The 12,430-nt window shown below is 33.4% G+C and overlaps 1 protein-coding gene across 1 annotated transcript in view; it reads right to left on the bottom strand.

Moving 5' to 3' along the window:
- Window positions 1-12,430, bottom strand: part of BRINP3 (BMP/retinoic acid inducible neural specific 3) — a 394,713-nt gene that overhangs the window by 185,835 nt on the left and 196,448 nt on the right. Inside the window, exon 3 of the mRNA XM_087424242.1 lies at window positions 9,314-9,504. Within this exon, the coding sequence (XP_087280368.1) occupies window positions 9,314-9,504 (191 nt within the window). The remainder of the gene's footprint in view (window positions 1-9,313; window positions 9,505-12,430) is intronic.

The raw sequence follows: 12,430 nt of genomic DNA, 5'->3' as shown, positions 1-12,430 counted from the left end.
AAATCAAATGAAAAAATTTTGTAAATCTTAATACACCTTTACTATTAATTTTACTGTTTCTTCTTCTTTTTTTTTAATTTGAAGGAAATATGATATCAAGAAGGAGAGGAAAATGTGAGTTTTGGAGTCAGGTGTATGTGAGGGCAGATCCTGACAGCCCATAGTCCCTCTGCTTGATGACTGTGGCCTTTGGTCAAGTTACACACATCCTCAGCATTCCCATCTCTAAAACGGAGGCAACATCCTACTCTCAACTGTTTGAGAAGATTAAACAATAAAATTTCTCTATAGAGCCTGGCAGAACACATATTATATAGTACAATACATGTTGGTTCTCTCTCTTTTCTTTTTTTACTAGGGCCCAACAGTAAATGAGGAGGTTTTAAATTTTCATAAGTTAGCATTTCATAGATATTAAATTTCACCACAGGAACCTGGACTTAGTCAAAATTGTTTTCTAGTGGATCTTGTAATCAAGATATATGGGGTTATTAAAGATAGTAGTTGGTTATCCTTTCCAATAATCGGTAGAGAGAATCCATTCATTAATTGCTCATGGTTCTTCTCTCTGAGGGCATATTAATCCATGTATGCAAATGCTTTCCCTACAATGAAGCATGTAAGGCAGTTTAAATCTGCAGTTTAAGTCACCATCATTGTTCTTTCATTTTGTTTTAAACTCTTACTTACAACAGACCAGACAACTATGTGATGGAAGCTGCCCAGCTTATGCTAAATTTCAAGCTTTGTAAATCATGGCTCATTAAATATCTAAGATCTAACTCAATCTACATGGAAAGTAAGCTTATTTCTTTCTTCTAAAGGACGTATTTTTTAACATTATACACAGCTACCATGCTTTTGTGATGTTTATGGTCTTTACTTTTTTTGAGACTTTTACAGTCAGTCTTAAGAAAGAAAAATGCCTTCTCAACTTCGATGGCAAATCTCTCTCAAGTATTCCATTATGAGTTCATCAGAATTCTACATAAATAACACCCAATATTCAGATTTGAAAACTGAAATATTATTCAATCAACTAAAAAATTTGTGTTCAAATGTCACTTTTATTCATATTTTTTAAGCCAGCTGCAGTTTATAAGCATGACATGAGTTCTAAAGGACATCTAAACATTTTGTAAAAACTAAATGTGATTTTGAAAACGAGTCAACATTCTGAGTCTGTTACAAAAAGTTAAAAAGGATTAATGACTGTGGGTATAAAAAGACGTGATTATTTGCCATAGATATCATGCAGCTGTGTCTTTTACAATGAAAATACTATGGTAGTTTATGGACAGTAAAAGCACATATTGAAGGATGCTTTCATAGAGAATGAGAAACAGAGGACAATAAAACAAACAAACAAAATCATGACTTCAGTGTTATCCTAGGATTGGTTCATAGGAAGGGATTAGGTTCATTTGATATGCCGTGGACCTCACAATTATGTGTTTTCCTGTCCTGATTTTCAAATCATCTATGTTGTATCTATAAAGAATAGAAGTTAAAAAACTTTCATGCTATTACCTTTTCACTTGGATTTTCTCATTTTGCATTCTCATGTAGGTACACAGTTATCGAGGATACAGGTAATGCTCTCAAAAAGTAAGAACAAAAACAATGGATAAGAGAATGAATAAAAGAAAGAATCCTAGGGATAAATCAATAGTGATGATGTGGCAGATTGTATTATTTTTTGTAATTATTCGCTGCACCATCATGGGTGCAAACATGCATACATGGATTAACTGTACACTGTAGAGAAGAAGTATGAGCAGGTCGTGAATGATCCCCTTTAACCTGGTATTAGAAAAGAAAGTGCTTAGATCAGGGGAATACATGTGAGCCAGATACACCATTATCTCATACAGGTTTTGAGAGGCACCACAAAAGTACACCTGTTTTTTGCTTTTTCTCTCTGCAGAGAAGACAGCATGTTCCAAAGAGAGCTTTCTTCAGCTCGATTCCTAGGAATGAGGAGACACCCAGAGCAGAATCATAGGGAATCCACAGTTAAAACATATAATAATGGGGATACACAACCATTATAGTGATAACCCACTGAGATTTTTTTTCTTACTGCAATGACGCTAACTCTTACAGGTTAGCTGTTTTTTATTTTATTTCATCACTGCTACTGCCCTTGGGTTAGTCTAGGGACCTATAATGTACACCATTCCACCCAGAAAAAATGTGCATTGATGGCAGATGTCTTCCTAGTCATTTAACTTCCTTACCCTTGATGATTTTATTGTGAATGCCTGTCTTGCTTTTGTGTAACTTTTACTTAGAAAGAGCTGCTGTTTGTGTAGAAATCCTTCTCACAGGAAGAACCATTGCAAACACAGCTTAAATGTAATTGTTTGTAGGTTTTACTTTTGATGTATCCTTTTGCTCAAAAATGTTATCCTATTTTGGGTAGTGAGAGATCACATTATTCCTTGTGCTAAAGTCTTACAATGTCTTGGTCGTTGCTCTCCTTTGAAATGATATTTCAGTTTTCATAGTGTTTATTTTGCTCTCCCTACTGATGGTCATCCTTCCTTAGTTTAACATGTTAAAAAGTGCACATCCTGATGATATCTGTCTTTCCACTAATATGGTGTTGTAGAAAAAAGACTATGTTTTAGAAACAAATGGACATAAGGGAAAAAAAAAATCTTAGAAAAATAGGCTTCTGACAAGAAGCAGAGCCAAAAAACAGACATGTTGGTTTAACACCGATTGGCATCTGAAAGATATTATGGGAAGGAAATAGCTAGCATTACACGACTTTGACAAAGAAACGTAAAATGTTTTGCAAAATACTCCAAAGAGAAGCAGCTGACCTTATGGTTATTACTCCCCCAAAAAGTCTGAAAAATTTCTAAACAAAATTGCCAGATACCATAACAGTCTCTATAGAACAATGACGTGAAATGACAGAGGAACTGGAAATAAATCGTTCCAAGGTGAGATGGAACGGAATCTACCCTGAGTGAAACACAATTCAGTCACTTCTAATTTGGAGCTGTTTACAGACAATGCTGTAATGAATATATCTTTTATGTATGGTTACATACTCCTGCTATTACTTTGGTAAGATTAATTCTCAGAAGTGAGATTTCAGGAATAGTTAAGAGCACTCTAAATTTATATAGATACTCTAAACAGTGCTGTGAAAACTTAATGTACATATAAATCAGCTGGAGATCTTGTTAACATGTAGATTCTAATTCATTAATCTGATATGGAATCTGAGATTCTGCATTTCTAGCAAGCTCCAAGGTGATACTGATGCTGTCTGACCATGGACCATACTCGAGTAATGAGGCTTTAAACCATAGTAAAATTTATTACCAATTAAAACGTCTGTCTTTATCAGTGACCTGTGTCTTCCTTTAAGGAAGGTCTTAGGTCTTTGCACTGTTATAGGTAACTCAGTACATATTTGTCAAACAAATGGACAGGTGATGTATCTACCTTATCAATGTGCTATTCAAAAAAATAAGAAAAAAATCTAATCAAATTTATAAAATTCAAAAACTTAACATTTATCTTTTGACTTCATTGCCAGGAATGTCATTATTAAGATCAGCTGACATAGCAATTTTATTCTCATTTTCTTCTTTGTTATCTTTATTATTATTTACATAAATGGTTGAAAATCATTTTGGTAGATAATTGCTTCATAAACCATTAAAAGTTAATTAACAACATTGTTTTAATTTCAAATTTTTCATTTTTTTTACCAGAGAAACATGAGAGCTAGAGACAGAGATGAGAGAGTGAAAGAGAAAGAGAGACAGAGAGACAGAGAGAGAAGAACCGATATAATTAATCTTAAGTAGTATGAGTAAATATTTAGTTTTAAATACCAGTAGCGCAGTCTTTTTTTCCCCTTCAGTGTCATTATTTTAATGATTCCCTAGGAGACGAAGCTTCAGAAAATCTCTCTTTTCCTTTTTTTCAGTTATTTTTCTTAAAACAGAATATGCAATCTACTAGAAGAAATAGTTCCATGCATTTTCAATAAGTATTCATATTTGCTTAGGAAATAAATTACTTCTTTTTTGGCAGATGTGCCTCTTTAATTATGTTACAGTTAAACTAAAATAAAAGGAACTTACACTTCCTAAGAAGAGACCAAGTGAAAATGAGAAAGACAGCTGCTAATCGATTTTGAAAGAAGGTGGTATATGACAAAATTAAAAACTCTCTGTGGATACTTCATACAGAATGTAATTCACATAGAGGCAAGTGAGAATTGAGTATTTCTGAAATTAAATGAGGATATTTGGATTTCTTATACTTACGGGGATGCAAGAAAAAGAAAAAAATCTAATTGATATTCTATTAATATTGTATCTTACTGCTTGACTTCTGACCTCTGTTCTTTCTTTGAAAGAGATACACACACAAACAATATATGGTGAAACTTTCAAGCTCAATAAAAAACTTTGCAGGCATGGTTACTTATACACAGTGTGGTCATTGAGGTAGTATTCATTATTGTAAATAACTATTCCAGTAAGTTAATACTATGCTGGACATCATTCTACCAATGAAGAAAATATTTTCTATATTTAAACAAAATTAAATATCTGATGAAATACTTAAGTTGAGCAATATGGTAACCACAAGATATATTCTCATAAGAAGCACTTTCAGAAAAAAATTTCGAACAGGGCCCACAAATAAAAAAAATTGTAACTATTTCTGCTAAAAATTTATTTATGGCTTTGAAAACTCTGTGCATTCAAAACCAGTAGTCCAACTGGACTTGTTTTTATGTTACTCAGAATGAAAAATATTTTTTAAAGTTGTAAATTAACAAATTTTAATGTATTATCTATTTGCTCCTAGAATAAATTTTGGCCCAATTTTTAAAAATATCTCTACCAGAAAAAAATACTTTTTCCTGCAGTCTTCTTCACAGGAAGGTATTTTTGCCTAAACAATCCTCACTGTCTCTGCTTTCCTGACTCTGCCCACAGAGGTGCAGTGAGTTAATAGACAGGCAGGTGTAGGAAAGAGAAGGCCTGAGTAACCCCGCCTCCTCCTCTTCTGGTTTAGGATGTGCTTGTCAGGACAGAGCACACACTTTGGTCAACTCTTCACTGCCTTAGGGTTTAGAGAGCCAAGCTTCACACAGGAGCCACACAAAGGAAGGATCCTGTGACTGTGGGTGGCTCGGGGATATGACTATGACCGGTTGGACAAGTCTGTGCAATTCTGAAGATAAGGATCAGGTCATATCTAAAATTACTATGCATATTGTCTTATAACATTTTTATAAATTTTTAAATGAATTTTTTGGTCTCCATCTGTCTTGGTCCTTTTCAACTGATCCAGAACCCAGATCTGGTGCTTTGCAGTGGACATCCTCCCTCTCTGCAGTAAGCCCAACAATTTTAATAAGGTCTTTTTCTTTTTTTCCTATTCCCTTAGTTTTTTGTATTTCTATATGCAGTACACAGATACACTTTTATTTCAGTATTTGTCATATATTGTATTATAATGAAATATATTATAAAAACTGTCATGAAATATATTCCATAGCTAGAAATCAATATATCCCAGGAGTATAATCTTTTTCAAGACTGATTCTTTAAAGTGAGTAGCTTATTTTAGATATTTAAATGATGATGGAGTTTAGATATCATTATCCAAAATAGAAGCAAGCTAAATTACTATATTGATAAATAGTCTGGAGGCTATAAGATGAAATAAATGGAGAAAATGATATAGATTGAAGAAGGTTTTTTATAATTTATTTTTCCCTATAGGAAGATAACTCAATCACTGGCTTTATCTATCATAAAATATTCCATCAAGGGCTTCAAATATGCCATCCAAAGTTTCATGCCTAACTCAATACTATGATGTACTAAATAACTCTTGGGAAAAAAAGACATTTTTCATTTATTTCATTTTCATCACTTTTTTACTGGTAGTGAGTATTTTATACTCAACTTTTTAAAAAATGCTTAAATTTAGTTGAATATTCAGTTACTTAGGAAGCATCTAGTTATAAAATAACTGTTTTTTGTTTTTAAAATGTTTGCTTATATACATGACATCCTTAGTGTGTAGGTATTAGTGTTGTTCCTTAGTCTTGGTCAATTAAGGAGACAGAAAACTAGCTTGAGTTAAAAACTCCCAGTCTCAGTTTTTTAAAAACTAAATATAATTTCATGTTCAATCAGGTAAAACATATGAAGCTAAAATGTACTTACAGCAACAAAAAAGGTTTAGTGTAGTTACAATAGTAATAATTTAAAAATTGCCTGATATCAACCTGCTAGACATTTTAATTGCAAATAGGTTATGTCCTTAAGCTACTTAAACAATTTCATGCATTTTAGCTAAATTATTAACGTCACCCACAAAGATTCCTGAAGAAAAATATAAGTAACATTTAGAAAAGAAAAAGAATTTCAATAGAAAATACCAGAAACACGAAATCCAAGGAATACTCAGAGATTAGAAGGCAAGTGAGGATGGAGATTCCACTTCCTCCTCCATTTAAGAAAATGCTTGAACAAGACTTTTAAATAACTGAAGTAAAGAAATTTTGAGAGAGCGTATTGCCATCACTGAATAATCAACCTGGAGAAGTTCTTTAATTCCACAAACATGGTTTATAAAAACACACACAACACAAACAAAACAAATACTAATCTTCAGGCCAAAGTGTGGCATCCGTAATGCCAAAACAACGAAACAAATCAAGAAGTCATTATAATTGTGCTACTAAGGAACAAAAATGTCCATGAGAGTCATCTGTACTTTTCGATCTCTTCTGCCTTCTCTTGTCCCTTCCTTTCTTATTTGGAGAATATATTTTATGTTCTGAAATTCTTCTGGGTACTCCACATTGATGACACAATGGTAATGAAGCCTAATATGTGTTCAAAGCCACTGAACTTTTTTTGAAGTTATAGAAATAATTTAATTTTCACTTTTACTTCAGATTTATTGCATTAATAATCATTGCCATAACCAAGCCCAATAGACACTGCTTTCACAAAATCAGCTTTCACAATTATTGGGATATTTTGTAATTCTTTTGCTATCCACACTACTGTAATAACAATAGCAGTAACACAAATGCATCGCATGTTTAAATTACACCATATACTGTGCCGAGAATGTTTTCCCACATTCACACTAATTTTGCCATTACTCTGTCACACAGGTGTGACTCTCCCCCTTTCTACAAAAAAACCCCCTGAAAATCAGAGAAGTTACTTTCAGTTTTAAAGTCTAAGTTTTTAAAGTTAGTAAAAAAAAAGGGGATGGGGGAAGTCAGGATTCAACACCAGGTTTTCTCAACTCTTCATCTTATTATTTTAGTATTATTCATTTATGGAGGAAGGTAATGGAGAGAGAGTGTGTATTCATGGCTAGTCTTTTCTGTCTGCCCGAACCACCTGCATCTCCCACCTGTAATTTCTTAGGGTTACATGGTCGACTTGTGCTTCCTCAGTGAGCCCGAGAATCTACTACTTTTCAGCCTCTCCGTGTCTTGCTCACCTGCTCTTGCTGGTGTCCTGATTCCCTCCAATTTTGAATCTTTATTTGTTTAATTGGCCCATTTTCCCTCTCGGGATTTGCTTCTTTCATTGTCTTCTTCCTGAATTGGATCTCAATTTTCTTCGGTATATATCATAATCTTGACATTTATTTAGTGAACTGGAGAACCTCAGCCTCCTAGCAAAGTGTAGTTATACTTATTCATTTAACAGATATTTAATGAGAACCTATTATGTGCCCTGTGCTATTATAACTAAGGGAGTAGAGTGGTGACAAATACAGGCAAGTTCCCTGTTTTCAAGAAAATATGAAAGAATGACAGATAATAAACCAGGAAACAAGTAAATAAATTATTTTCACCCAATAATAAATACTATGAAGAATGCAAAGGAAGATCATGAAATAGTAGAGAATATTGGTGGCCAACTGGGCATTATTGCCGGTAGAATGGTCAGGAAAGGACTCTCTGAGAAAGTAATATTTGAGCAGAAAAATGTGAATGTCATTTGGCTGAAAAACAGAGCATGACGGAGAGAGAGAAAAGATGAGGTCTGAGATAAAAGCCAGTGTCATATCATTCATGCAGTGCCTTATAAACCACAGCAAGACATTTGGATTTTATTTTAAGCGTCTACTTACAGGTTTTAATTAAAAAAGGGGATGATTTGACCTGATCTAAGTTTTAAAAAGATCTGTGTGGAGGATGGACTTGAGGAGTATTCTAGGAGAAAGACGATGGTGACTTTGTCTAGGGAAGTCAGGAAAGAATTTGATATGGGATATATTCTGGAGGAATAAGAACTGACATAACTTGCTGACAGATCAGACTGGCAGTTAAAGGAAAGAAAAGATTCATCTTCTAAGACTGGGAAAATGCAGAGCAGGTGGTCTTGCACACTAGCTCACCATTGGTGTGAATCAACCTGCCTGTCTTCAGTAAACCCATTGAGAAACTGACAAGGGAGCAGGGACTCAATGTTTTTATGACCTTCCTATCCAATTTTATTCAATGCTCTTCATTATAGCAAAGAGTGACATCTATTTTTAAATGAAATGGGTGGACATTATTTAAAGTCCTACACAAAATTAAATATATGGAATTCTGGGATATTTTTAAATTTTAGAAAAATGTCATATATTTTCTATTATACATTATCTCCCAAAATATCATTTAAGTGTCAAATTGCTGAATATACATCACCATGATAAAATACATATTTAATGATGTTCTACCATAGCTTTCATAATTTTTACAAATTAAAAATTGATTAAGAAGTCAAATTATTTTTAATCTCTACTTTCACATTATGTGTCATGATTAATATCTATCACTCTTTCCATATCATATATCAATCACAATCAGAAATAACTAAAATAGTGCTAAAAAATGTAATTTTAAGATCTGCAATATTTACTCCAGGAAACCTTTCCTGCTCTCTATAACCAGAAGTGATGACTCTCACCTGTGACTTGACTGTTTATTAATCATTTTTTTAAACAAAATTTGGCACATCACCATGCATTATACAATAATAAGTATGCCTATATTTAACATATGCTATTAGATTGTAAATTGCTTTCAGGTAGAAACTAAGTGATACTCATCTACTTCAACATTGTAAACACCATCCTAGGCATTTGGTAATAACTCAATAAACATGTTGAATAAGTTAATGAATGAATTCTAGAATTATTCATACTTCAGCTATCTGGATTAATTGACACATTTCATTGATTTATACATTTTTATGCACAAGCTGACACAGGCACAAATATTTTCAAAGAGTCGTACCTCCCAGAGTAGCAGATAGCAAGAAATGAGTCCCATATTTCTTGATAAGGTTTTCTGTGATTTGCTGAAGGGTAGGTCGACGTCCCAAAAGTCTTATGTTGCGGAAGAATTCCGGGGCAAGCGGAAGAGGGGAGCCAAGGAAATTTCTTCTCTCAACTGCCAGGTTATTTACCTTCCAGCGGCCAAATTCCCTGAAAAGCAAATTTATTTTTATTCATAAATACATAATCTACCTGAATGTTTTCATTTGAGAAGTTCAATAGCTGGGGTCACTACATTACAAGAGCTCTTGCTTGTAATAATATGTCATGTGCTATGAATAGAAGAAGCAATATTTATAATTGATTTAACTGGAGTGAATATTCTAAAACCAAGTCATGTAGGGGAAAAATAAGCCACTTCAAGTAGAGAGCTTCACTAATTTTTTTTCCCAAGGAAAGATTTACTCATAAAAAATGATTTCATTATGCATAGAATATGAATGTAGAGTTATGTAAAAAAAGAAAACCTAAAGTAATATTTTGTCATTTTCTAAGGGAAATTGAAAAAAAGAGAACAAGTTTATTTTCATCAGTCTAATGATTCCTTTCTCTATTCACTTTCAAGTGGAAACTTGTAAAACCTCAAGGATATTATGAACGTGTAGAGGAATTTAAAAAACATGATCAAAAGAGAAACTGTTATTTTTGCAATAATTATTGTTTACAACATATTTTGAAACTCAAATTCAACTAGATTAGCAATTTCTTAAGATGCAAAATGACTTTTAAGGTAGATTTGGCCAAATTAGAGAAATGACAGATATGGTTATAAAAGATTTATATATTTAAAAAAAGATTTGTACCTTTATATTGAGTTAAAATCAACCTAATAAAGCCTTAGAAAAGAACTATAGTGAACTCGATCAACTGATATCAAGTACACAGATATTTTTGTGGCGTGGTCTGAAAAAAATCTCAAATATTTTACACAGGGAAAAATTCCCTCCAGGCTTAATACTCCTAGATGTGTTATTTAACTCAATCACTATTTAGCAAATAAAATGGTTAAATATTATATAAATATATGCCATATTTATTTGTATTTTTGCCTCAGAAAATCGCCTACTGTGCACCACAAACAGTACTTGAGAAGGATACATCTGTGAGCCATGCCCATATTGTCCATGTCCAAATGGAGTTCACATTCTAGAGAAAGTTTAAAAAATAAATAAAGTTTAAAAAATAAATAAAACAACTAGAGTCATTAAACTAAATTAAAAAAATTTCAAGGGATAATTAGGCACATGTGTGTGGTGATGGATTGTAATTAGTATTTGGGTGGTGAACATGAGAACATGATGTAATCCACGCAGAAATAGAAGTATAATGATGTACACCTGAAATTTATACAATATTGTAGACCAATGTTACCACAATAAAAAATAAAAAATAAAAAAAAACATTTCAGACTGTATTGGGGTGGGCCTCTGGTGTAGTGGTTAAATTCAGCATGCTGCACTTCAGCAGCCCGAGGTTCATGGGTTCGGATCCCAGGCGAGGACCTATACCACTTGCCAGCCACGCTGTGGCAGTGACCCACCTACAAAATAGAGGAAGATCGGCACAGATGTTAGCTCAAGGCTAATCTTCCTTGGAAACAAAAAAACAAGAAAGAAAAAAAAATTTCAGACTGTGATAAGTGGCGAGGGCTACCTCAGACAGCCTGCTGCAAGTGCCCATAGTGCTGTGGGCAGTGTGGCCCTATTTTATTTTAAGTGACCAGAGAGGATAATTCTGGAGAGGCAATATTTGCTATTTTGGCAATCTCGGAAGGGAAAAAATGTTGCTAGATGCAGGGAAGCAGAGAAAAGATTTACACAGAATAATAAAGAATAGTAAATACTTTCAGGACAAAGAGGCATGTACCTGAAAAAGAATCTCTAACTATGAATAGTTTGCTTGTAGGACAGACATTTGGCAGCCAAACAATCCATGCAGTCTTCTGGAAGCTAATTATAAGATAAGATTCGCTAAGGAATCTAGGGAGGACTTTGACCTGAAAATAAGTCAACCCATGGTTTCCTTCTTGAGAAACTCTTGCTATCTCCTTTATAAATCAGCTGATCTAAACGGTTTTAAATAGTATTGTTCTACCAATGGGTCTCAAACTTCAGCACCTTTTAGAATAGGTGGGGAAACTCCACCCCAGAGTTTCTGATTTGTCAGGTCTCGGGTGGGGTCAAGGGTTTGCATTTTTAACAAGCAATGCTAATGATGCTATTCTGGGGATCACACTTTGAAGAAAACCACTGATTAGATTATGTGGTATATTGCCTTTAAAATTTACTCCAAGCGTTCTCTTTTCAGTAAGTTAGGGCTTTTAGAGGGATTATACTGTATTTATTAATACATGTTTCCTCAGAAGAGTGTAAGAATGTCTTTGTTATCTTTCCAAACCTGGATTGATATCAACAATTTTTTGTCACATCTTTTCCTTCTATAAGAAACTTACCTGAATTTATTTGTGCATGTGTGTGTCCTATATATATATTTACATATATGTAATAAATATACAATATATGTAAATATATATTGAAAATTGTGAAGGAGAGCATTTAAAATAAAATATTTTAGTATTTTGTAATATATCACAAGGCATATAATAATATAATGCTTCTAAGAAGTTATTTATTAAACCATGATCTAAATAATATTTGTTCATTAATTCCAAAACTTACAGGCTTACCCTCAAACATTTACTTTTATTTGCTGAAAAAAGTTTATAATTTTATCGAGGGAGAGTAACATAACTTGAACCTAAAGTTGTGGTGTATCTTGCTCAATGGTTTAAAGTGCTAAATTTATAAACTTTAAGTATATATTCATAGATTAAGATTTAAACTGCTGGGGCCAGCCCAGTGGCATAGGGGTTAAGTTCAGTGCGCTCTGCTTCCGCAGCCTGTGTTTTCGGGTTTGGATCCTGGGTGTGGACCTACACTACTCGTCAGCCATGCTGTGGCAGTGACCCACACACAAAATAGAAGATTGGCATGGATGTTAGCTCAGGGCCAATCTTCCTTACCAAAAACAAAAAAACCAAAAAAAAACAAAGAAAGATGTGAACTGCTAAGTGAAT

This window comes from Ceratotherium simum, chromosome 36 (genome assembly GCF_057802395.1).
Source record: "Ceratotherium simum simum isolate JZ-2026a chromosome 36, ASM5780239v1, whole genome shotgun sequence".
In the NCBI taxonomy this organism is placed as follows: Eukaryota; Metazoa; Chordata; class Mammalia; order Perissodactyla; family Rhinocerotidae; genus Ceratotherium; species Ceratotherium simum.
The sequence above is the reverse complement of the archived record's forward strand: the minus strand, read 5'-3'. Positions and strand labels throughout refer to the sequence as shown.